The sequence below is a fragment of the Onychostruthus taczanowskii genome, unplaced genomic scaffold (genome assembly GCF_017590055.1).
Source record: "Onychostruthus taczanowskii isolate IOZ18803 unplaced genomic scaffold, ASM1759005v1 scaffold104, whole genome shotgun sequence".
Lineage (NCBI taxonomy): Eukaryota > Metazoa > Chordata > Aves > Passeriformes > Passeridae > Onychostruthus > Onychostruthus taczanowskii.
Genome location: NW_024496968.1, coordinates 879,848 through 906,969, shown reverse-complemented (window position 1 = coordinate 906,969; position 27,122 = coordinate 879,848). Strand labels below are relative to the sequence as shown.

Genomic DNA, 27,122 nt, shown 5'->3' with positions numbered 1-27,122 from the left:
GCCGGCGGCGGGAGGGGCGCCGCGGGCTCGGGGCCCGAGTGTTCCTGCGGCCGGCGGCGGGCGCTCGGCGGCCCAGAGCGGTCCTTGCTGATATGAGGCCTCGGCCTTTGCCGAAAGGCGACGTTTAGTGCCCCGTGTGTCCAGACGGTGCGTGAGGGTTCTCCTCCGCCCCCTCCCGTGTTACCGGGATGATGTGCAGGTGACCGAGCACTGGAACAGATTGCCCAGAGAGGTTGTGCGGTCTCCTTCACTGGAGATGTTCCAGAACCGTCTGGACTCAGTCCTGTGCCATGTGCTCTAGGATGACCCTGCCTGAGCAGGGAGCTTGGAGCAGATGCCCCGCTGTGGTCCCTTCCAGCCCGACCCGTTCCGTGCGCGCTGCCTGCGCTGGGCAGCGCTGTGCGAGGTGCTGGCGCAAAGCGCGGACACAAAGCCTTTGCTGTCAGCGAGGCGTTTGTTGCAGATAAGGATTGAAGAAAAGCAATGAGGGCTATGCACGGAAACGCGATAACGCTGGCGGACGTAGAATATACAGGAGTCGTAGCGTTTCAGCACCTGAGCTGCCCTTTTTCAAAAACATGCATCAAAATGGATGGACAGAGGCGCGATGGAAATTCTTCTACGTGTTCTTTGAGTATGAGGAGAATAATCAAAGATGCTTCTCCGAGAGAAAAGTAAAAATCTGAGAATTGGATATTGCTTGATATCCCCAGAGGAGCTAAAGAGCTACGTTTTACTAACATCTGCAGTGAAGGGAGAAGGCAAGAAAAGCAAGTGCATCACTGGAAGTGAAAATAAAACTTCTTGTATAAGAGAAAGCAGAGCAATTGAAGAAATTTAGAAAGATCAGATGACTGAATGTCATGGCCTAGGAGTTGGAAAAGCATCTAATGTGGTTATAAATGGGGCTGGCTAAAGAAGAAAATCGGGATGGCAGGCTTTTTTCTTTGCTTTTTCCTTTTTGCTTGTATTGCCATGTGAGTCGGTAAGACTTCATTATAAGGGTCTACAGGGAACTTGGAGCTAGTGACACAAGCTTGTGTACTGTTGCTGATGAGGTGGTGAAATAGCTATCTGTTTTAGTCATATGTATCATAATCTTGTGCTAGGTAGCAGAAAAGAGGTGTCTGGAACATTTAACCTTTCCTGAAGGAAGGATCAGATTTTGCTTGTTTGGACAAGAGACCATGCCTGCATGGAGCTTTTATCATAATGAAGCTACATACAGTGTGATAAGCACTTGGGAAAATATTCTTGAGTCTCGTTTTTGCCTGTATTACAGGCTTCCAGACCAGTAGTGCAAAGGAGAAAGCATCCTCTCAGGTGCTTTAGAAAATTTGTGCTTTACTTGCTCTGAGATGTTTCTGGTGGATGTTTTGAATAGAATGAATGAAAAATAATATTGTTTTAATTCTATGTATTGTCATAGATAAGGAAAAAACCCCCATCTTTTTCCTAGGGTGTTGTAATGTAACTGTTCCTACTTTTCCTTTGGACAGAGACTCTTGCAAGCTAAAAGCATATAGTTTTTGATGCTTTACTTCTAAAATCAAAGCCAGTTGCCAAAGGAAGTCAGTTATCATTTGGTTTATGAGACTGTATACATATTTCTTAAGAGGAGCTTTTTTGATGCCACTTATTTGCTGCCTTCCCTTCCTCCTTGCCCTGTGAAATTTTTTACCATACTTAGAGACAGCTTTCCATCAAAAATATTTGATTGTAAGAAGTTTTTCTGTAAGGTTAATAACCATTTAATTAAGATTCTTGTTTGATGCTTCTTTTGCTTCCTCCTTTCTCATAGTCCCTGGTAGGTCTTTCACGTGTCACCACATCAGTTGTTAGTGCAGCTTAAGATAGTAAGGAAAGAGTCTGTGAACACTTTGCACAATAGTATAGGGTGTGTTAAAAGTTAGACACTGGATATGTAAACACTGGAAAAGAGAAACTATATTCTTAACACTTACTGAAAAACTGCATTCTTAACACTTACTGAAAGTTGCTGTTTTCATATCATTCTCTTTGCAGTTGAGCTCAAAGAGCATAAGCAAATACTGTGATTCTACATACTCAGCTCTATATTTCTCCTGTCAGTGATTTCTGTAATAGACCATGGTTCTTCCTTATTAATACGAAATTGTACACCCTTACAACTGGTCATTTAATATTTCCTTTGTATTTGCAGAATTTTGCCATTGCCATGATGGTCTCTTTTCAAATAAGATTATATTGCCCATGGAGGAAATTGGAAGCAAAACTAGTTTTGATATTTGGCTTTTGAGGGCAGAAAAGAGCAGAGGGAATGTAAGGTGAAATGATTACTTTGTAAGAGGATTCTGCTGCACCTGGAAGTGCTGTCCAGAACATACCTGCTTGTCTTCTGTGGGTGAATTTCAGTTCTTTTCAGTGAACAGCTGTCATTGACAAGACCACACTAATATCTGTTTTATTCCTTTGTGAGGAGTTGTCAGGCTCTGTGGGCTTCCTTGACTAAGAACTGTAGTAGCTATTGTATGAGATGTCACTACTCCATCTTTTGTGCTATGTTTGTTGGAAAATTGGATTATGTTGCTAGAAAAGGATTGTAATGTGCAGTGGAGGGAGGCCTTTATGTATATATGCCTGGGGTTACTTTCTTTTGCTTTCTTTTCCAGTTCAGAGATGGTTGTGAGACTATCAGGTACTTTGGCAAATTATTGCTTGCTGAAGGTTCATGGGCCTTTAGATAGTATTAGCTGGTGTCATCGCAGCTGTGACACCTCTGTGACAGCTCTGATCTCAGGATGGTACACCTGGGACAAGATCAGATAGAAGAGAGTTGAGGTTCCTTCTGTTGTGTGATTTGGACTGGTTTGTCTGAGCTTGCTAAGCTGATTTAACACCTTGTTACTGCTGAAGGAGGAAATCTTCCTCCTGCAGCCTTCCCTTCACTGACAGTGGCAAGTGCCTGATCCCTCAGTATGGCAATTCAACAACAAATCCAGCTGAAAAAGCTAGTTTTCTGCAAAGCTGTCGTGGTGGGCCACATCACGAAGGAACTTGGATGAGTGCAGTGCTGGAGAGAAAAGGAAGAGAGGAGTTGCTGGGGAAAAACAGAAGGACCTTTATGCTAGTCATGTGTTATCAGGTGGGCTGAGCTGTCTTGTATAACTGTACCCTAGCTGCGTTTTGGGAGATGGGGGTTTTTACTGAAGTTCAGCAGTGTTTCAATTCAGCTGTCATGGTCTGTTGAGAAGAGCTAATAAAGCAGCTTGGTATGCACCAGATCAGGTTTTCTTTTCCTCTGTTTACATTCAGGTCTTGCATTTGATCATGGCTCTCAGGGACTTGGAAATTAGTGCAAGGTGAAGTCTTGCTTCCAGATGGAGCCCTCTATACAGAAGTGATACTGGAATGTGTGATGGGAAAGGGGAAGGCTATATCTAGTCTTGAGTTTTTCCTTGCTGTAAGCTATTAGCTCTTTGATTCATGTTTGTAGCCTGGGATCTGATTAAAATCTCTTTTTCTGGGAAGTCAGGTTTTTTTGTACCAATTAGTAAAGTAGAAGTGTGAATCTTCTCACTGTGATTTTTCAGTAACTATGTTGTGTGAAAATACAGATTAAATCTGATGCTGAGTAAGAGAGTAAGATGGAAAAAAAACCCTGTGAAACTCCATAGCATATGTATGTTGAAGAAGGGATGGGTATGTAAAACTGTCATCCATGTGATGGTGAAGTCCTGGAACTGTAGCTGTTGGAACTTCTATCTTTGTTTTGGACATTTCTCTAAAGTTCCCCTAGCTTTTTTTTCTTTTTCTTTTTTTTTTTTTTTTTAGTCTCTACCGCACATTTAATCTTCCTTCATATTCTGTACCTCATGCATTTTGTGATTTTGGTGTGTTACAAAAGAGCCAGGGCATCTATTCCTCTGCTTCTGTCTTCTGTTTCTTAGTCAATTTCTCCCCCATAAATAAATCCCTTCTGCCTGCTCTTACTGTGGGGTGAGGTTTCGCAGTGACTGTGCTGTGGGAAGCATGGAAAGGGTTGTCTTCTGCACTTCTCAGCTTGTGTAGCTTCCTGCAGGCATCTGGGGCTTGCCCTGTGACACTTGTGTTTGTATGGGCATGTTGAGCCTTGTGGTGCTGAGGCACTGTGGGACTTACTCTGACATGATGAAAGAGCTTTTCTGCACTTCCTGGGTAATTTAAAAGGTGGGAAGTGGAAGGCAAGTCATGAATAGTGGTTTACGAAAGATGGTGGAAGACTCATGCCTGTTAGACTGTGTCTGTCAGATGCTTGCTCAACCACTCTGACAATCTCAGCTAATTCTCATGTTTATGAATTCTTTGCTCTCTTTTCCTGCACCCGAAAGTTGAGCTCCTTGGCTTCAGTTAGAAGTTAGCACCGTGCTCCATGGAGAAGTATGGGAGCATGAAGTACTAACTGTGAGGTGGGAGGAGGGAGTTTCTGACTTTTTTTCAGCTTTTGACAGTAGAGAAAAACCTTCCTGTTCTCCCAAGAGAAATTTGGAAAAATGAAATATTAGGAGGAATTACTGTCAGGTAGTGTCAAATGCAAGGGTTTGTTGGAAGTATTAAAACTGATATTAACTTCTGTGAAGTTTTATTTCAGAAAACACTTGACATCATCTATTCCTCTGTAGTATTGTGGAAGCATTTACCAAAGATTGATATTCTTTGGGGGAATAAGTGACAAAAAGTATGTAACTAGATCTGCTAACTTCAGTAAGCTACTGATTTGATAGATCTTAGTGTATTAACTGAAAGATGGGGAATGAGTAATGGAAACAGCAATCTGAATAGCTCTCAATGCCTTAATTCTGGAAAAATGTGAATTAGTAAGGGAAATGTTTAAGATTCAGAGCAAGAAATGTTCTTGATAGTTTATAATTCTGTTGCAGGACCTGATAAAAAACCAACAATATAATAATTGCTACAAGATTTCAAAAGTTGACCTCTGCCCAGTTTTGATTCACCAGTTTAAACAGACACTGAAATGGTCTTAAAATTAACCAAAGTAGTGCTAGTCTTTCGGTTGGAAGGCAAGAGAGTTGAACAATTCTAGTTTCTAAGAACTGAGGTAAAATATTCTTACGATTTGCTGTAATGAAAACAAAGCAAAATCCCTCCAGTGTAAAACTGTGCTACATGATTATTATCACTTTTCTTTGTATTACTTGCATCTTTCAATGATATGGGGAGGTTTGAACCAGTGAGGAATGTGTAGTTTCATTTTTTATTTGCATGTTTCAATTAAGGAAAGATCAAAGGAAAGCAGAACACTTCCTTCATGTGTCTGAATATCTAGGGGAAATGCTGGGGTGTGTGTGGGTGTATTTTCCACTCCAGAAGGTACTCCTAATTACTCCAGAACTATTTTTAGAAGCCTAAATTACATCAGTTACAAAGCCAGTTTGATTATTGGAGTCCCGCTAAGTCTTTAGCATTTGCAGCAAAAATTATCATATGATGTTTGCTTACTGAAAATGCCACTTGGCTACATATGCACCTTCATCTGGCATACTTCTTGCATCTCAGTAGTGTAAAATCTTTCTTTGGTGTATTCATGAGTGATACACATTTATAGTTGGGGACTTCCTTGTTTGGCACTATTTTTTTTCTTTGCATTGTGGATGGATTAAAGGTTTACTCTGGTGATTCAGTATTTTGTTAAATGTTTGCCTATCTAGTAATAGGTATACTGGGAAATGTGATATTTTTGCTCATTATTATATGTAGAGAAGTGTAATTATTATTTATATTATTTTTCTGTTGGAGTCTGTACTCCTTGACTAATTTGGAGTGCTGTTTAAACTTCAAAAATAAGTTAAAAATCCTAGCTGTTCCTTATTTGCATTCTCATTGGAGAAGAGCTATGTAAAGTGAGATTGTGTGAGTCATTTTGCCTGTAGTTACCTGGAATGTTGACTGTGTCACCTGGGTCCAGTTCAGGGCAAGAGGGGCAGCTGAAACAAATGCCTCTTTGCTGTAAAGCCTAGAGGAAATACAGGGTCTGCTTCCCTAACACCACCAAAGCTGTTTTCACTTTGTAAAGAAGCTGGCATACTGAGCTTAACAGGAATAGCAGTACATGTCACTCTCAGATATTTGGTAACTTTTTAAATTGACACTTTTAGAAGTGTTTACCTGCTGTTTTGTCTGCATCTGACAGCTAATAGAAAATACCAACTTCACTGATCAGTTTTAAAGCTTCAGAAGTGGAATTAGTCTTCAGCCCTTTAATGGCTTTCTAAAAAAAAAACCAACCTGATAATTGATCTTCCTCTCTTATTTAATTTCTCTTAGTGGGTACTTTAGTCACAATGTCAAAACTTACCTTAAGCACTTTGTAGTTTTAATCCTCTCACTACTAAGCTTTCATTTAGGATAGCCTTTACTCATTCATATTACTTCAGCAAGAGTGCCTCAAGCACTCAAGAGTGCTCAAATCTTTACTTTTCTTTCTCCAGGTATTGGTACAATCAAAGTGTATAAGATTATAAGTTGCAAAAAGTTTTGTGCAATCCTCTAGATCACGACTTGAGCACACATTTGTTGTTTGAAATGCAGGGTAGTCTGCATACTTGTAGTGTAGCTCCAGCTACAGTCACAGAGGCCACACTATCTCCAGTACCGTGGGTTAATGTAAGAGCATATCACAAAGTCTGCCTGGTCATGCAGGGCTGGTCTTTGTGGGCTCAGTACTGGAGACAGTGGCACTGAATTTCTGACCTACCTGCCCTAGTAGACTGCTGCTTTCCTTTCAATTTGCAGAGTCTATGGAAGTTGGTCTTGATCTTTAGATTTGGTTGTTACTGCGCAGCCATGACTGTTGAGGCTTGCTTGTAGTCTGGTCTGCGGTTAAAGTATCAAACCTAAAGTATGGAAGAAGGTATTTGGAAGTGTGACTTGTATATATTTTAATTTAGGGAAGAACTTGTTAGCACTCTGACTAGTGTTCAGAACAAGGGTCATTTAGGAGTGTTGCCTTGCTACTGCAAAATGTTTTACACATGATCTCATCCTTCATTTTTCTTTTGTAAGAACTTACTGGTCTTTCATAGATTGCTTCTTATGGTGGAATATTTGTCAGTTCCTTCCTTTAGTACCGTGTGTTTGCAGAGGTGTTGGCCTCTGACAGCTTAGATAAGATCTGAAAAAAGTCCTGGTCTTCAACCCTGCTAACATTTTTGTGGTATTGGTAGAAGCATTTAGTGCTTTTTAGCTAATGTCCATGATAGCATTGTTTCTGATGGAGTTAGTGCTGCAATGATTATCTTTGAAGGCCCCCAGCTTTGCCCATGCCTCTTGTAAGAAGTGCTTACTCTCCATGCCTGTATGCAGTGGCCTGAAATATGAAAATTGTAAATGAACTGGAATGGATTTAATTTGGCTAACAACTATGTTGTAGTTAATGACTTTGGATAGTATAAGACCACAGTCTTAGCATAAACTTGAGTATAGCATATGTACAGGGCTAATGTATAACTTGAGTATAGGTGGTTGTTTGAGAGCCTGTCTTTCATTAGTGTTGTACTTTTTATATTTTTAGATGAGTCATCTCTCATTTTTGTCCTTGATTTCAGGCCTGACAAGAATGTATTCACAGGCGTTTCATACTGTTTGATGACTAAATAAAATTCCACATGAAGTTGAGAAGCTGTCTCAAAGCACTTGTCTAATATGCAGCTAGCCTGTGGGATTCTTTGCCATTAGCTGTCTCTCAGTGGTATTTCCCCCAGATTCAAAAGGAGGAAATTATTGATAATCTGTTAACTTGTAAAGGAATATTGTTCTTCATAACTCAAGGCAAAACTTGACAACCTGCTAAATTTTAGCAATAAAAAATGTCCCAAGATGGGGGGGGCGTGCTGGGGGGGGGGTGTATTGTTGTATGTAATCAAGAATAATTTGTACATGTTTATCTGAGATAGCTCTGAGTTATGTTTCTATCATTTAGAGCTGATTTCACCAATAGTTATAGTAGACAAGTCAAATTCTTGGAACAGTCATGCTGGGGAGAGCAGACATAAACACAGGTCAGAATATATCGCAGGAAGCTGATTAAACACTAGCAAATATATTATATAGGTTACGTTTTGAAGGAATACATTGGCCAGATTTTGGAAGTGTGGTCTGAAACAATCTTTGTGCCCAAAGACATTACCCATGAGTTTGATTTCAAACTGTCATAAAAACCTGAGGCTGAAAATCCATGGGAAACTATAATTTGTGAGTTTGGCTTTTTCTTTATATGTCACTGTGTGGTACACCACAGGTCTGGGTCTTGATCAGAGGGATGACAGCTCTGAAACTGTTTCTGAGAAGGTGACCTGTCTGCACCTGCTGTAATGCCTCTGTTTATCTCAAAGTGTCTGTAGCCTTGGGTATGTTTGCTGACTTGATTTTATAAATATATATATGACAGGTATTTTGGAAAGCACCTGTTTCTTTTATTTGAACAAACTTGGCTTATTATTTGTCTAATCTCATTTGTTTTTTTCCTGTGGCATTCCTAGTCTACATGGGGAATGGCTAGTTTAGCTGTCATGTTAGTGTTCCCTAACCATACACAATATGGAAGTGTGTATTTTTATTTTTTAAGGGCTATTTTTTCAGTAAGCACAGATAATTCCTTTAAATATATTTTTTTTTCCAGTGTAAGATACAATGCTTCCACATCCACAAGAGGCAGAAATTTCCTAATTCTCAGGTTGTATAAGCACTGAGCTTCATGGATTAAATTTTTAATACCGTGGCAGTAGAACACAAGTAAACAACATACTTACAGAAGGTTTATAATACTTGGAGAAGCAGAACTCTCAAGGTTCAGGTGTTGCAAGACAAACATCCTTCTTAAGTGAGATGGGAGTTAGTACATAAAGTGGCAATATTAAGATTATACAGACATAAACACACTTGTATATTCTGAAACATCATTACTCTGATGGTCTCACCATACTTTTAAGGGTTCATTAAAATAATACTTGTTTACTGTCTTGTACACTTGACACACTTCCCTGGCTTGTAGAAAGGACAGTGCATGTGTTATTTGTCCAAATATACCAAGCATTTTTTGGTTTTCACCTTTTTCTTTGTTCTGGGGGGGAAGACACTCTGAATAACTTGTTCAGAAATAATATTGATCTAGTTAATCATGCATAAGGCTAAAAGCCTTCTCCTTGATGAAATCAAGAACTTGGTCAGAAATAGCACTGTGCCAAAAAAATTGACAGCTACCTGCAGCCTTATAATAAAGTCTGTGTGTTAAGAGGTTGTTTTTTTCATGTCATGGTTGGAGCAGCACTGCCTTAGTATGTAATATGTTTTCTGCTTCTGTAACTGCAAATTGTTAATAATTAATAGCAGAGGACAGAGCAGAAAGTGGTTGAAAATATTAAGCAGGAGGTCTTCTGTGGAGCTGAATATGGTAATGTATGTTGCCTGATATGTCTGTTTTGAGAATGAATCAAACTTAAAAGGTCTTGGTTTTGCTCTTGTTTGCTTATATTTTTGACTGAGTTGTTGGGTGGTTCACTGTGTTTTGTAAGCTGTTCTTTTGGCTGATTGCCCTGCATCAGTAATGCTAAGCATCAAAGTGTCTCAGGCTTTCTGAGATGCTCTGCTCAAACTGCAGGTTCCTGTTTTCTTTCTGTCTGTGTTGCTCCTGCTGTGTAACTATTTTGGCAATGTCAGCTGAGTTTTTTTTCCAGCTTGTGTGAAGTTTTGAATCATACCAAAAGAACAGAAAAGGAAGAACGCTGATTTCGGTGATGCATTACTTTGAGCCTTCACTTGCATTTTCCCACCACGTACAGATTTCAAGGAAGCACTGTACTTCCCATTTCATTCCAGGGCACACTAGATATATATTAGTCTGTTGCATGCTCTCATGCACTTTCTTTTTCTCCCCAGTTTGCACAGAGGATTTCATTCATAGTCTGTTAGTGATTTTTCTTTAACCAGACAATCAAAATTGCTATCTGCTACTAACAAGCTAAACTTAATTTCTGCAATAACCCTGACAATCTTTGCTACAATAGCAGAAGCCTCTTTTGGAGTGTCTTAGTGTTAATAACATGCTGATGCTCTTCATTATGTATATGTCCTCTGCTAACAGACGCTTGAGCTTAAGTTGAAAATTAAACCCCAGACTAAATCTTATGAAATAATGATAGATATATAAATGTTAAAATCCTGGAGAAGGTAACAAGCATGCTCTCCAGAGCATAAGCATTTGGTACAAGCAATGATGCTGGAATAAGCATTTGCTACTTGAATACTGTATAAACTAAATGCAGTGTTTGTTGGCCAGAGGTTACTTGTGTGTATGTGTATATATGGATACATATATATGTGTGTGTGTATATATATGTGTGTGTGTGTATGTATGTATATACTTTATTCTAGAGAATGGGTGAAAAGGCTACAAGGTTTGAACTGGAGGCCAGAAAAAACTTGATTGTACAATGTCTTATAGAAACTAAGGGCTTTTTCAAAGCATTGGTTTTAACAGCTGCTGAAAAAGCAGCTTCATTGCAGTCTGTACTTAAAAGGACTTGTAGCCATGCCATCCCTGGTCAATGTTTCTCTCTTACCTGAAACAGAAAACTAGGGAAGGTAAACAAATTAACAACTTCCTGTAGCTTTATGTTATCTAGCTCTCTTTTACTCCTGCTGTAGCTGTTGGGCAACAGTTTCTGAAAGTAATAAACTAGTATTATGGGCTTTTGAATTAGTACTGTATTTTATTGTGATGCTGCTGTTTACTGGACATTCCAGGCCTTTCTGAGAAACATACTGTTGAAAACATAACTAAGGAAAAGGCCCAGTTGACTTTAGTATACAGAGTATTAGTTCTTACTCTGTGCTTTTGTTGCGTTTTCGTCTTTCCACAAATTCTACTATTGTTAGAGATAGCATCTAATAATTAGCACAATTCAAATTTAGTATGTTAATGATTCAGTAGTTAAGATTGCTAAATTGGTCTTAGAGTTCCATCCTTGTAAGGACTATTTTGGTATTGTCTTTCAAAGTCCACTGAAGTACAAGACAGTCTTACACTTCAAGATGCTCAGCTGATTAGCACCTTCTTAGAAATGGAAAGAAGTTCAGAAAATACAATTTTCAGGTGCAAGAAATAGATTTCTACCACAAGAGTAAATAGGAAATTACTCCCTTGAGAGGTGGGGCAGAAAGAGGCCAGAAGGCAGACATGATACAGGTTGAATTATAAGCATAATGCAAAAATGGGCATGAAAAGGGCAAGAGAATATCAGATTATTTACAGTTAAGTGGGTTTTTTTTTTTTTGACTTGTGGGGTTTTACCCTTTATAAATAAATACAATGTAGTAGAGGTGTTTTTTATTAAATATGATAGTCATGTTCTTCTAGCAAATGAAATAAATGAAATGGCTCTTTTTTTTTTTTTTTTTTTTTTAGAGCTGGCTATGTGAAGCCCTGACATTTAGTGTATTTCAGAACTGTAAAACTGTTAACATCTCATTGGGACTGTACAATGTTCTAGTAGGTTTCTTTGTGCTCCCATACAGCTTAGTTAGGTTTTATCATGAACTGCTTCCAAAGATATGCTTGTGCTGTCAGTCTGTTTCAAGGCTTCATTGCAGAAAAAGAAACAGGTACTACTCAGAACTAGCCAGCACTTGTTGAAACAAGTCCTAAAAGAAGTGCCCCATTATCCAGCATGGTATCTCTTTACAATTTTTCTGCACTGTAGAGTCAGAGTATCTTAATTCCTTACCCATCCTATATTACATTATTGTGTTAAGAATATATGCCTAATGTCCCTTTGTGTTAATAGCAACAAAATCTTACTGTATCTGGCTACTGATATTGGGAATCAATCCCTTTTGTTAGAATATGGCAATGTATGTTAAATTCATTTAAGCAGGCAATCAGTGCAGGAAACCTGGAGACTGAAGCTTCAGCTGGAAGGAGACAAAAACAGCTTTTCTATATGATGGACAGCTTATCTCTATGTTTGTTACTCTGGTGCAACTGCAAAACCACTAGCTGCTTAAACTATTCTCTTCAATAGTCACAGTTAAATTGTGACAATTAGCTGAATGGCTAAGTAAGTTTTTTGTGAGGCTGTGGGTGAAACACGTTTTCTAGTGGTCAAAGGGAGGCCAATTATTAGGTGCTTGCCTGGGTAACCTATAGTGTTTGTCTCTTTCCTTAAGGAAGTCTGTCGTGTTCATGCTCACCATAACTTTAAGCTGAAATTTTTATTTACTTGCCATCTGGGAATACTAAACCAATTAATTTAGTGTTTTTCTTTTCTTTTTTTCCTGTCCCTGTCTGTTGTGTTTTGGGTGTTTCTCACAATTAATTGTGGATGTAATAAATGTCTTTTGAGTGCTCACCTGGAGACCTTTAGTAGTTTAATGTTTTTGAGGCTTTTCTTGGTTACTATCCTTTGCATTCCCAGTGATAAATTTACAGTTGATGAGTTTCCCACTGACAAAATTTCAGTTTTTATTAACTACATCTTCCCCAGTGCTTAGTGTAATAGAGAACTGGTATTCTGTCGGGACAGACTAGGCAGATTGAAGATGCATTTACGTCAACACCTGACTGCATAATTTAGTTCTCCTTCTGTCCCTCACTTGTACCTGGAGCTGCAAGTTCTTCAAATATTATATATGCAGGTAGTGATCACTAAAACCTTATACTGTTTCTAGAGGGAATTATTTCAACTTGTGTACCTGGATCATTTTGCATTTTGCAAACTGATGGATTTTATTATGTTAACTTATCTCATGTATGCCAATTATTTCCTCTGTAAGAGGCTTTCCGTTGTGCACAGTCTTAAACTAAAAGTGAAAACTGGGGCTTTAAAGCTCAAGAAGCCCTCAAGGACTCTTCCTAAATTTCAAATAGCTGTCATAATATAACTTTAAAAAAATAATATTAACCATGATATTTTTCTATTTTTAAAAACAGGTGAGCCAAGGGTGATATTTCCAGAATATATTTGCTTGTTCTTCCACATAGGAGATAAATGTGTTAAGCTGGCAAAGTGATTCTGGTAAGAATTTTTTTGCTACTTCTATAGTTAATGTTGTTATATGTATAAGTATTTGCAGTTTTGCTACTAGAAGGAGCTTACTGTACCATTAGTGCAAACAAACTTGGTTTTACTTCCAAGGTCTTATTTTTTTACCTAATAATTACATATCAATCCATCTGTTATATTTAAATGTTACATTGAAAATTATTTGGCCTTTTTTTGTTTGTACATTCTGTGCTTGGATGTGATGAACGTATTTGACTTCTGAAGCTTTTACTGCAGCTGTTTATACAGAAATAGGAGTTAAATGTGCTGTAGCACTTATTAAATGAGGTTTATGTGGATTAAATGATCTTGTTTCCTAGCTGCCGTCACTGATTATTGTTTTTGTTTTGCTTTCTACTATGATCCTCTTGAGAATTTTCTACAGCTGAGTCTTGCATTTTGTGTCTTGTTTGAGTTAAATGTTTCTCCATGTACAAGTGCTGAGCATTCAAAGCAAAATTACGTCTGGGAAGCAGAACCAGTATTTTTGGTATTTCCTCCTGAACAATGGCAGCAGAATTGTGTCTTGAATGAAGCACACACTGGTGGTGGATGCTACCCACTCAGCTGTGCCAGAAGGAATACACTGTCTAGTTTAGTTGTAAATCTAAAGCATTGTACTTTTGCAACTCCCAAAATTATCTGAACTCAGTAATTTTCTTTTCCCCTTGAAACAATCTGCACACTGTTGGAATACATAACACAATATTGTTCAAATAAACTATTAAAGAATAGAATTTCTGTACAATGTTGTGTAAGTGCTATGTATTTTGCCCTTGTACTTCAAGTCAAATACCTTTTCGTAGCAGACAAATGTTGAAGCTTGCGTAGAGGTTACAAAGAAAAGCTGGAACAATGTCATTAACTTTCATTTATGCAGTGGGAGGGAATGCTCTGTTGCAGGCTTTTACTTGTTAGATTTATGAAACTAGTAATTGGGGTCCTGGGCTGTTAGCTGAAGTTTCACTGAAATTCTCTAACTTTGTTCTTTTCTTTCCCTTCTACACATGGGTATATTGATTCCTCAGTTCAGCAGACAGTGAATTTGGAGGCAGTGAGATACAGGGAAGAATCTTGCCTGTATCTTTCCCTTCTTCCCCCCAGTCTTTTGTCTATAAGAGATGTATTTTCTGATGGAGCTAACTTCTGTCCTTTCCTCTACTTACAGCTCAGACATGAGCAGTGCCAGTAACACACTGGCACGGGAATTCTTGACTGATGTCAACAGACTGTGCAATGCAGTGGTACAGAGGACAGAAGCCAAGGAGGATGAAGAAGAAGAAACTCATATGGCAGCACTGGGACAATACTTAGTTCAAGGCCGTGGGTTTATTTTGCTTACCACTCTGAACTCAATAATTGATCAGGTAGTAGCTTTTCTTAAGTGGTTGTAGTTTTTGTATTGAGCTTTGACTGTGTGGATTTGTCTGGCTCACTTTGGTTGTTCTTGGTGCTGGTTTTCTTTCTTTTTTGTGGAGAGTGCATGAGTTTATTGGGAAGACTGGAAATTCAAAAAGATATGTTGTAGTTGCATTCTGTCCTTCAGCAGGAGCAGAAAATGGAAAACTAGATAATCATAGACCTGTTTGCCAGCTCATTTGACTAAGGCATATGTGAAGCTCAAGTGCAGTAGCTGGGTGGAAAGAGACTTCAGCTGCATGTCCCAGAATCACATGAAGTGCCAAAAATGCTGAGTCAGCTTTTTGTGTTTGCAAGTTATTGGTCTTTAGGACTGAAACCATTCTGATAGTGCTGCAAAGCATCCCATAAAAAATCATATTTGAATTTTGTGCTTTCTACAGTTATTCCCTGCACTGAAGTTCTTAGTATGAAAGTGTTAGAATCCCACTAGGAGTGGAGGTTTTTTAGTGGTTATTCAGTGGCTTTGATTTTTTTTTTTTTTTTTTTACTGTTACATTTTTGGAACAAAGTTTCATGTTTTTTTTTAAAAGCCACTGTTTTGTGCTTTTGGCTTTTCTGGCTTTCTTTTTTGAGTAATTCTTTCTACAAGGGGGATTAGAAGAGCTTTGTATAGAAACAGTTTAGAAGTGTGATAAATATCTTGGATGTTTTCTGATTGGCTCTAGTTAATGATTATAGCACTCTTTGTAGTTAGGTCGCTTTTTCAGTGCTTAAAACAGCAGAAAGACATAGGGAACTGAATGCTGAATGGCTTGGTAAAATAAAGAAGGTTAATCTGTGTTTTAAAAGTACAAAATCTTTTTATTTTGTTCCTAACATAGGAGCTGACATGTCGAGAAGAACTTCTGACCCTCCTCCTGTCCCTTCTGCCATTGGTGTGGAAAATCCCTGTCCAGGAAGAAAAAGCAATAGGTGTGTTTTATCACTTACAGTATTCAACACATAAAGGAAGTTATTTGTGTTTTACTACAGAGCTGAGAAATCTGTGCTAAAGAGTAGTTCATTGTACTACACGTCCTCTGATATGAAACGAAGGTGTGGATTCTGCAAAGAATTTAAATTTTAAAAATGCCAAAAAATTGTGCAGAGAAGGTAAAGGCTTTTGGTCAGTGTGAAAGGCAATGCTTTTGTTACTGTGTAAAAACTGAACAAGGAAATGGCAGTGATCTGAGTCAGATTTTTTTTGTTTCATTTTGGGCTCTTATATTTGTCTGATGCATTCTTTTCCCTCCTAGAGGGTAAAACAAAGAGAATGAAGTAAATGAAATTACCTGACTGAGGGAGTTTCTGAGGATTCTTACCCCAAGCGCTTCTAGGTTTTTTTGCTATTTGCAGCTCCTCCAAACTGAAGGGTTTTTTTAATGTTTGTAGACGTGGAGTCTTTTAAGGGCTAGTTTCATAGAGCTTTTATATAATAAGCTCTCCTGCTTGCTCAGTTGCATCATTCTTTTGTGCTCCTGTAAGCATGATGGAATTAAAGAAATGTTTTGGTTATTCTATGACAGCTTAGTGGCTTTTCCAGGGTTCTTTAAAAGGCTGTTGTGTAAATAGGTTTTAAGATGTTGTGGTTTATACACTTCATAATTCACAGCTTTTACTTCTGCAAATTACCCTCTCTTAGTACTGAAAGAGTAAGCATGATGTATCCAGTTGTGCACTAAGTAGTCAGATTTTTTCTTGGCCTGAAGTAAGCTCCCCTGTATTAGGCAGCTTTTTTCTTTCAGTGCAGGTAATATCCTTTCTTTGATAAAGTACTCCTGATTAATTTCCTGTCTTCAAAGCAGATGATGTTTCTTCTTTAAGTATCGCAACAGTGACACTATTTAAACAGCATGGCACAGTCATGCTTGTACATGGAAGCATCTTTTCTTTCAGCTTAAATAGTGTTTATAGCTGTTATGTGGGCTTCTGGGGCTTTGTGGGGGTGGGGGCTGTTATTGTTAACTATGACATTTTTCTAAATGATGAGTTTATGGGGTAGAGGATACTTGCAGTTGTTTTATGGTAGCTATTTTACTGCTCGAAGCATCCAGTTACAGTTCTGTCACTTCTTAAAAATAACAATGGACTTAATCCAAGAACATGCAGAGTTGTTTCCCTGCTTGCTTTTTTGATAGTTTAGTTGGAGTTTACTGATAGAAATGAAGCAGTAGTACTTCTGTATTCCTTTCTTTCTCCCTTTTGTCCCTGATTACTTTAAAATCCCCTACTTTTATTTCTGCTGCTTGTATTTGGAATGCTGAAGTAAAAAGACTGAGGTCTGTATACTTGAAGATTTGCACTGATAAGTAGAGAAATTTATCTTTTTTGTTGCCACTAGTGCACTGGCAATGTCCTCATGCATGCTAGGAGGGCTATGAGCTAACACACCCAGCTGAGCTGCAAAAAGTGACAATGGAGCATCAAGTTAAAAAGACCTTTCTTCCTCCCTTTAGTTTGCGTATCAAAAAGTCCTTTCACCTACCTTGACGACATATATTTTGAGAATGGTTTTTTGAGAATAGTTGTGCCAACAAAAAGTTTTAGGAAACCTTTTAGCACACTTTTGTTTAACCCTAAATAGAAAATGAAATAATTTTTCTAGGCTTTAAAAATAGCCAGTATGGCCCCTAAACATGAGTTGTTTCTGCCTGTTTTGTACTGAAAATGTCTGACACAGGTGCATGCAAAACCATAACCTATTAAGATACAAATTTGCTGTGTATTTTAAATTTAGGAATATTTAACTATAAAATGAGGAAAAATTCTTTACATATTCTAATGTTCTTTTGTTATATTTCCGTTTCAATAGATTTTAATATACCCTTTACAGTAGACATATGTATGACCAAAGAGAATAATACAAGTTCTGTGAAATCTACTCAGGAAAAACTAAACTTAGATGGAAGCGCTCATTCATCTCTTCAGACCTCTGTAAAACTCAATCTTCGATCGCGTAAAAGTGGCCGTCTCCGCAAAACCACCCACCGCTACTCTGTGCGGGATGCCAGGCGGTCCCAGCTGTCCACTTCAGATTCCGAAGGCAATTCTGATGAAAAGACTGCTGTAATAACTAAACACAGACACTCCCAAATACTGCAGCCCTTTTTAACCTCTTCTGTTAGGGACAGCTACCCTGGAGGTAGACGTGATTGCCAACCTCCTGAAGTGGCACCAGGTTCTAATACCGACGCCCCTAATCTAGAACATTCCAGCAAAGTTATTCCAGCACATGAGATTTTGAATGAGGCAGCTGCAGGAACGTCTGAGAGCAGCATGAATAACTCTCCTCTTGACTTATGCCATGTCTTACTGTCTCTCCTCGAGAAGGTGTGCAAATTTGATATTACTTTGAATCACAGCTCTGCTCTTTCAGCGAGTGTCGTGCCCACATTGACAGAGTTCTTATCAGGATTCGGGGACTCCTGCAATGTAAGTAGTAACGCAGAAAATGAAGTTGTTTCTGCAGGGTGGACGGAAGAACCTGTGGCTCTGATCCAAAGGATGCTCTTTCGAGCAGTTCTGCATCTTATGTCTTTAGATATCAGCAATACAGAAACAATGCCTGACAATTTACGAAGAAATCTAACAGACTTACTTAAAGCAGCATTAAAAATCAGAATTTGCTTGGAAAAGCAATCTGGTCCTTTTGCACCAGGATACAAGAAAACACTACAGCAGGTGGTTCAGGAGGACTATATATTTTCTAGATATCGTCACAGAGCCTTGCTTCTTCCTGAGGTTATAGAGGGGGTCTTGCAGATTTTGATCTGCTGCCTACAAAGTGCAGCCTCCAATCCATTCTACTTTAGCCAAGCTATAGATCTGGTTCATGAGTTCATAGAGCAGCAGGGATTTAAACTGTTTGAAGTAACTGTGCTTCAAATGGAATGGCTGTGTATGAAGAATGAGGGAGTACCTGGGGAAGCCTCAGAGCATCTGAAAGCCTTGATCAACAGCATCACAAAAATAATCAGCACTGTCAAAAAAGTGAAATCAGAGCAGCTCCATCAATCAATGTGTACAAGAAAGCGGCACAGACGATGTGAGTACTCTCACTTCATGAATCACCACAGAGATCTCTCTGGACTCTCTGTATCTGCTTTTAAAAACCAAGCTTCCAAAAATCCTTTTGAAACTGCTGATGGAGAAGTTGATTATCCTGAGAGATGCTGTTGCATTGCTGTTTGTGCACACCAGTGTTTGCACTTGTTGCAGAAAGTTTCTTTGAGCAGTACCTGTGCTGAGATTCTCTCAGGTGTACATAATGTAGGAATATGTTGTTGTATGGACCCGAAGTCTGTGATTGTCCCATTGCTCCATGCTTCCAAGTTGCCAATATTAAAAAATTTTCAACAGCACATACTGAACATCCTGAACAAATTTATATTGGATCAGCTGGGTGGAGCAGAAGTCTCTCCAAAAATTATACAGGCATCATGCAATATATGTACTGTTGACTCTGATCAGCTCGCTCAGCTGGAAGATGCCTTGCAGGACAACTCCAGTGACGCCAGTCCCACATCTAGTTCCTCTTGCAGAGTTCAGGGAATTCTGCCTAGCACTGGATCTGAAGATATGTTATTGAGATGGCATGCACTGGAAGCTTATCAGGACATAATTTTTGAAGAAGACAAACTACGTGGCGCACAGATCGCAAGCCATATTTGCCACTTAATTCAAAAGGGAAATGTAGTGGTCCAGTGGAAACTGTATAACTGCATCTATAATCCTGTGCTGCAGAGAGGAGTTGAGCTAGCTTGCCATGCCCAGCAGCAGCTTGGACTAAGTATAGCTGATAAACTCATGTGCAGTTACCATAGCCAGGGTTTGCCTTCTGAAGTGCTTCAGGTTTATTTGCAGATGCTCCCTCTGTTGCTGAAATCCAGGTTGGTTGATTTTCTGTTTATTATTGGGAAAAGAGCTAATTAGGTACAGAGCTTTGTATATTTGTTACTGATTGGAATGTAAGATTTAGTTGGACTCTAGGTGGTGTTTGGCTATTGCAGGTGGCAACAAGATAAAAGCTTGAGTAACAGGATACAAGCCTAGATTCGTAAACTATAGGAAGTGAGGGCTCTCTACTCGTGAATTATGGTCTTTAACAAGCCAAACTCTGTAGCAACAAATAAAATCTTTGTCCAGTGTGACATGCTCTCTGCCTCCTCATTCTTTGTTCTAAAATTAGTCAGGAATGTTAAACAGATTGATATGTCATTTTTCTGTGGGTATTAGAATACATAATTTTCTGATCTGTTTCCTTTTTCCTTCTAGAATGGTCACTATAGAAACCACCTTTCAAAAATAAGGCTTGATGTTTACTTTTCCTGTAATAACTTTTTTAACTTAAAAAATCCTATTCATTTAAACATAGTTTAAGAATAGGAACCAAAACAACCCCAAAACACAAAAAAGGCACAAACATTGTCCCAAGGCATAAAAATTTTTTTTAATTGTTAAATTTATTAAATAATTTTAAAATAAATGTATGGAACTTTTAACATACTATGAATGTGTTCTTTTGTCCAGGAAAGATTGATTTTATTTCTCTTGGAGTCCTGAAGTGAATGTAGTGGGGTTATCCAAGACAAAGAGTAGACTAGTACTACAGTTTATGTAAAGAGGTTATCTAATACAGTTTTAACTTCTATCCTAACCTAAAATGTATTAGAAGATATTAATTTTTTTGCAGGTGTACTTAGTGGCAAAGAGGCAAGAGAAATAATGCTTAGATGAAGAAAAAAGTTAAATTGTCATTTTTTTACTGGCTCAAAAGTGGGAATAAATAACTAAAGGATCCCTTTGGTTCTAGAGTAACTTGATTAGAGTAAATCTGATCCTGTGGGAAGGAGATAGGAGGTAAGGAAAGTGGATATCTACAAGCAAACGTAGTATGCTAAAAAACTTAAAGATCCTTACCCTAAATTTTTTATGAACTTAATATAATACTTGGAAAGTAGAAGAAGGGAAAAATAGATTTAGAAGCAAGTATATGGAAAGCTTTTTTGATATTGAACATGCTGGCATAACAATTGCACAAAAAGTTGTCTTGTACTCCTGAATTTATTTGAAATTCATCATCCATGCACCTAGTAGACAGCTAGGAATAGGTCATGAAGTTTATTTGAGAAGGAATCTCTGCTTTCTGGTAAAATCACTGAACAGAGAAATAAAGATACTTACTAACTTCAATTGCTAATAAAAAATTGGGGCAAGGAAATACCACTAAAGAGTAAATGTCATAAATAAAGTTAATTAACCACCTTAAGTGCTTTGAACATCATAGATTTTTGTAGTCTGCATTTTAGAGGGAGATACATCCTACTTTAAATCTCACAAAAAAGTTGAATTTTCCACTTCCAGCTGGACAATGCTGAGTTAGAATCCGGGAGTGCTGCAGACAAGTTCCTCTTCTCTTTAATTTACAGTAATTTATAGCAATTGCTGACTTACGTAAGTTTTTGGCTGATTTGTAAGGTAACTTTCTTATGCTTTCTTTTGCAGAGTAATTAGAGACTTGTTTCTGACTTGTAATGGAGTGAATCAAATGATTGAGTTAAATTACTTAGATACATTAAGAAGCTATTCCTTGAAGGTGTTAGAGACTCTGATACTCTGTCTTGATGATCAGCAGGAAGACCAAGCAACACTAGAACTGGAAGGCCTGAACAGTGAACAAAAGGAATCTATGTCTGACTTGCCCACTTCTCTTTGTAGCCAGCATGCTGCTTCAGAAGTTCCTCAAAGCCTGAGCAAGTTTTATGCTGGCTTGAAGGAGGCTTACCCAAAAAAGAAAAAGTTTGTCAGCCAAGACATTCACGTCAACACAATAAACCTGTTCCTCTGTGTTGCTTTTTTATGTATAAGTAAAGAAGCAGATGGTGATCTGGATTCAGCTAATGAGTGTGAAGATACCTCAGGATATGATAGTACAGCTAGTGAGCCATTAGGCCACAGATTACCATATCTGTCCCTGGAAAGCCTTACTTTGCCCTCTCTGGAACATATTCATAGGGCTGCAGATATTTGGTCCATGTGTCGTTGCATCTATTTGTATAGTTCAGTTTTCCAGAGACAGTTCCATAAACTTGGAGGCTTTGAAGCATGCCAGAGATTACTAATCCTGATAATTCAGAAACTTGCAAAAAATAAGGAAAAAGAGCAAGAAAAGAGGGAGAGAGTATTGAGTGAAAGCAGCAGAAGTTTGCAGGGGAGTCCTCGAACTGAGCTTCTCAGCAAGGATGACTCTGTTCAGCTGGCTAAAGGTAGAGAGGTGACACAACTGGAGCTTGATAGTTCTGGCAGTCCTGCTGGGGCTGAGCAGCTGGTGCCTGACTCTGGCTCCTGTGACAGCCCTGTGGGTATGGAACACGCTTTGGTTACTTCAGTTGCCAGTCTTGAAGGGGTAAGGACTTCTGCAAGAGAAGAGACTGAGTGGGCACTCCAAGGTATCAGACTTCTAGAAGCTCTGCTGACCATCTGCCTACACAGTGCGAGCACTGTGCAGCAGAAGACAGAAGTGGAGATGCTTCACCAGGTACTGTGCCCCTTTCCCTAGCTTCCTTTGCTCCTATTTGTTTCATACAATATTATTTTAACAGTAATTTAGTCAAAAGATCTTCTAGGGAGGTAAAAACGTTATGTAGTTTTTATGGCACCATATTTTGTATAGTACTGATAGTGTAAGCTAAATAATGAGCTTAGTAGTGATAGTAGTGGTCTGCTTTAGTAGTACTCTTTTCAGAAAGAGTATTCAGTGTAGAATGTCTGTGAAAGGGATGCTGCAGGAAAGCTGTGTAGGCAAGATGTGACCATTATACCTAATTACTCATGTTGTTTTTTGAGGATGGTTCTGGGTAGAGCATGGTGCTTGATAAAGGACTACTGAAGGTCACAGATACTGAAAGGACACCTGAAAAAAATATTCCTGAAGTCTTAGAGGTGGAATAATTCAGTATTCCACAAGAAGTTGTTAAGTCACAGAAGACACCTTCACTTTTCTTTAATGTTTTAATTACTGTCTTGAATTTTACTTGGCAATTTATTGCAAAGCAGGAGGCATTAAGTGCAGGAACGAACTGGAAACCGGAGTTCTGTTTTGAACAGTCATTGTTTTTATGATCTTGGACGTGTCACACTCTGTCAACTGCTAGTAATGCAGTGTGGTTTGAATGCACAGCGTATCTGAAACTGTTTCAAAGATGTTTATTTTTGAAACGGCACTTTCACCTGCAAATTTTAGATAGCATTATTTTGCCAGATTTTTTCAGTGTGCAGGTTCCAATGAAATCTGTCATGACATATAGGATGAATCTTTCTTATTTCAAGAGACTGGATGAAATCTGGCAGTTTTAGATGAGAAGTCAGATTAGTGTAGGTAGAAGGAGAAGCTCTTAAATTAAAGAGCTAGACTATTTCTGTCAGCTTGAAATAGTAACACAAATCAAATGTTTTTCTCCCCCAAAACATAGAATACCTGTGTGGATGATATCTTACTTGAAATAAGAGAGCAGCTTGCTCAGTCAAAAGTGATAGAAACTGACTTGGCAAAGCCTCTTTTTGATTCGCTGCTTCGTGTGGCGTTGGGCACTTTTTCTCCTGATCTGGATCATTCTGAAGAAAAAATTGAAAAGGTACGAAACACCAGCTAAACAGTCTCATTCTGAGTAGTGCAAGATTTTCTCAAATTTGTTCTTTGGGTCTTTTTAAACCTGATAGGAAATGTTTAGATGTGTTTGATTATTGTGACAGTTGAAGATGAAATCTCTGCTTCTCATACCAAAGTGGAATGCTGCTTATTGATATGGTCCCCACAATTGCTGCTCAGAAATGATCATGCTCCAAAAGGTAGCAGGCTCAGTCAACCTGATTTTCTCTTTACTCTTTCATCTCACAACAGTGTGATGAGCTCTTAAAGGAAGGGCTTCAAATGGGAATGTTGAGCCACCTTAGTGGCTGTAGACATCTTCACCTTTGAGTGAATGTCAAGGTGCATGCTCATGGTGATAGTGGTAGTGATTTAGAAACAGTTTTAATGCTGCTTCCTAAAACTTTGATCAGGTAGTCAGTAGGAAAAATCCCTCTTCGCAGATTCAGTTTTTACAAAAGAATTAAGTATTTTTAATGTATCTCAGGTTTCTTGGAAGTGTGTGATTAATTTCTTTCCCCAGTGGGCTTGGAGAAAATAGGCATTTGGATGGTTCTAAATTATTTGCTTTTCTCATCCAGAGATATTTTTTTCTGACCAATGACAGTCTATTTGGTTGTACTGTACAGACCCATTACACTGAGAAGGAGCCTGTGTCGCAGCCTGGAGAAATTTCTGAAGAAACTGAAGAATCACAATGCTGTAGTCTTAAACTTTTTGCTGAAGAGGAAGGATATGATGCAGATAGTGAAAGTAATCCTGATGATAGTGAAACCAAGAATGAAGGTAAATGGGAATTTTCTGAATATACAAAGCTGTCTTTATGATATAGCAAAGCTTGTTTCTTTTGAGATGTACCAAAACAGTGCAAGCACATTGAATAGATAGAAATAATAAACTTTATTTACTTCTGGTAGGGTGGAGTTACGGATGGAGAGATGATAAATATTCTTACTGAGTGTTTCAGGACTTGTTCTGTCTTGGTTATTTTGGTACATGTGACTCTTGCTCTAAAGTCATGTTGCTCAAGTGTGTTATTGTGATCTAGAAACACCAGAGATGAGATATGTATCAGTAGTTTTTTTGAAAATCAGTGCTTAGTTTTTTTTTTTTCTTCAGGATTGTAACTACCTAGTAAAAATTAAATAGTCTAATTATGGTATAAAATACCAGATTGAAAGGGACCCCAAGGATCATCTGGTGCAAGCTTTTTTCACAAAGCACAATCTAGACAAGGTAGCCTGGCACCTTGTCCATTTGAATCTGAAGTACCAGTGTACCACTTCTCTGGGGAGATTTATTCCAATGTCTGATTTCTCATAGGGAAAACTTTCCCGTTGTGTCTATATGGAATTTCCCCAGAAGTAACATGTACTTGTTACCCTTTGCTTTGTCCATGTGACTCCTTGTAAAAAGGGAGTCTACCTTCTTTGTAGACACCTTTTAAATGGTGATAATGTGTCCTCTAAGCTGCCTTTTCTCAAGGCTGAGCAAGCCCAGTTCTCTCAATCTTTCCTCCTGTGTTTTTTGTGTAGTGGGGACAAAACCAAACCCAATGTTCCAGCTGTGGCCTGACAAACACTGAATAGAGTGGGATAAAGGTTTTTTATCCCTATTGAGGATGTCCTTGTGGATGCAGCCCAGCATCCCATTGGCTTTCCTTGCCACAACAGCACACGTTCCCTCATGCTGAGCTTGCTGTCCACTGGACCCCAGCTCTCCAGCCAGGCAGATCTCAGTCGGTGCTACACTCCTGGGTTCTATTTTCTCACATGCAGACATTACGTTTGTCCTTCTTGAACTTCATAAAGCTCTTCTTAGCCCACTCTTACAGCCTATCCAGGTCTTCCTGCAGGGTGGCTCTCTCTTCCCATGTGCCCACTTCCCCACCCAGTTCAGTATCATTGTCAAACTCCACCAGGGTGGATTGATCCCATCACCCAGATCACTCATGAGGACACTGAATACCCTTGGGCACAATATCGATCCCTGAGGACCCCACTTGTGGCAGTGTCCTGTTTAAAAGGATTTATCACCCGCCTCTGGGTACAGCCAGGCAGTCAGAGCCCACCCACTGCACAGATCCCTTGTCTCTACCCTAATGCATCAGTTTTTCTGGGAGGAGCCTGTGGGAAACTTTGGAAAGCCTTGGAGAAATCCAGGTGGACATCCACTGCTCATTCCATATCAACCCAGCAGGTTTCTCGCTTGTGGAAGGTGATCAGGTTTGTCAAACACTATTTGGCTTTTCCCAATCCCATGCTTCATTTGACTTGAAAACCCCCTTGTTATACAACATATCTCATTATTCTAATCATTATTCTAATCATTATTCTAATACAGCACATATCTTGCTGTATTCTGTTTGTGTAATTAATTTAAACATGAATTTGCTTTCATTTTTTTCCTGTGTGCTGAGCACACCTGGGTGCTTATGTTCTGATATGAGATCAGCATGAGCAGCAACAGCCTTTAATAGAACTGCATCAAACTGCTGCTGTTTATCTGCATAACTAGGCTTTATCAATAGGTTTATAATATTTTAAAAGCATTTCTGAATTAAAAAGTTAATCTGAAAAACTTCCATGATACATTTGCATGTAACATATGTCTGTACCAAATAATTTTAAATAATGAATTTTAAAGTCTCTTCAAAATGTAACAGGGAGGCTTACATGTTTGGGTTTTTGCCTTTGCTTATCATGCGGATATTATGTCTTGTGCATTTTCAGAGTTAAATAACAAATTGCTTCATCCAGCCTTTTACCATGAAATTATTTAAATTTATCTCCCTTCTTGGCAGGCTCAAATTTGGGATAGAAGCTTGGGGCTCTGTTACAATGATTTTACTGTTGTGTTTCATGAACTGCATATTTTGCCATTACTATGTGTGTCCAATTCCCAGGAAATGAAGCCAGATAGTTTAAGAGCATGTAATGGGAGAAACTGCATCCTTGCCCTTCTGTGTTAGCAGGAATATAGAAAAATCTGAAGTGTAATATAAAACTATGCTAATTTCTGAGAATTGCTTATAACCTAGTGATTGTTTTTGGTTTGTACCTATGAGAAGGTTGGAGATATGTCCTTGGATGTTCTGCTTAAATCATGCAAACTGTATTCAGCTGAGTAAGTTCCAGTAAGACACATATGGTTTCTTTTTAGGAGCAGACACAAAGGCGGAACCACGATGTACTGGTGCTTCAGGTTATTATAATGGCCTGGCTGAAAACATCAGTCAAGGAGAATTAATGTATCCTGAAATTTGCATGTTAGAATTAAACTTGCTCTCAGCTGGTAATGCAAGTTTAGATGTGCTTGCTCATGTATTCCAAAGCTGCCTGAATATCATCAATCAGAAGGAGAGAAATGCCACTGTCCTTATAGAACAGGTAAAAATGTTATTAACAGAGGCAACAGTTTAGCAGTTGTGTATCTTTAACTTTATCATACCTAATAGAGTGATCTTGAATATTCTCACTTTTTATGGGATTTGATAAGATATGAAACAGTGTAAATGACTGATATTGTCAACTGCATTGCATTTAAGTTACCAGGAGCTAAGTAACGTACTGAAAGGTATCTGTCCTACTAAGATTTTGAGTTTTGCAGATGTCTTTCTTTTTCAAGCATGTTCAATCCCTACAGATAGATTTGATGATTGTCAGGGCCTTAAAGAAAAAAGGGCAGATATCTGCTTGTATGTATATGTAAGCATTCTTAACTTTTTATTGAATATGTACTTTTAGAAACTGTGAATCATGTACCTGAAAAATATTCCATGCTTTTTTCTTCATAACTTTGTATTAGATGTTAGTTGTGCAAATGGTCATGCCCTCGTAATCCTTTGGAGTTTCTTTTAGTTGCCTTTTTTTAGCAACTAAATTGAGTATCCTTCCTGCAAAAGATACTGATTTGAAATTCAAAGTCTCTCTTCTGCAGCTGAACTGTACAGAACACAGAAGATTGTTCATTGGCAAATATAAAAACAGGCCATAATG

At 38.5% G+C, this 27,122-nt stretch overlaps 1 protein-coding gene across 1 annotated transcript in view; it reads left to right on the top strand.

Moving 5' to 3' along the window:
- The window catches only part of LYST (lysosomal trafficking regulator), a 76,839-nt gene that overhangs the window by 349 nt on the left and 49,368 nt on the right, over positions 1-27,122 (top strand). The window contains exons 2-9 of the mRNA XM_041414201.1: positions 12,965-13,049; positions 14,245-14,443; positions 15,320-15,410; positions 17,290-19,366; positions 20,982-22,014; positions 22,949-23,110; positions 23,754-23,910; positions 26,287-26,513. Of these exons, the coding sequence (XP_041270135.1) occupies positions 14,252-14,443; positions 15,320-15,410; positions 17,290-19,366; positions 20,982-22,014; positions 22,949-23,110; positions 23,754-23,910; positions 26,287-26,513 (3,939 nt within the window). The 5' untranslated portion in view covers positions 12,965-13,049; positions 14,245-14,251. The remainder of the gene's footprint in view (positions 1-12,964; positions 13,050-14,244; positions 14,444-15,319; positions 15,411-17,289; positions 19,367-20,981; positions 22,015-22,948; positions 23,111-23,753; positions 23,911-26,286; positions 26,514-27,122) is intronic.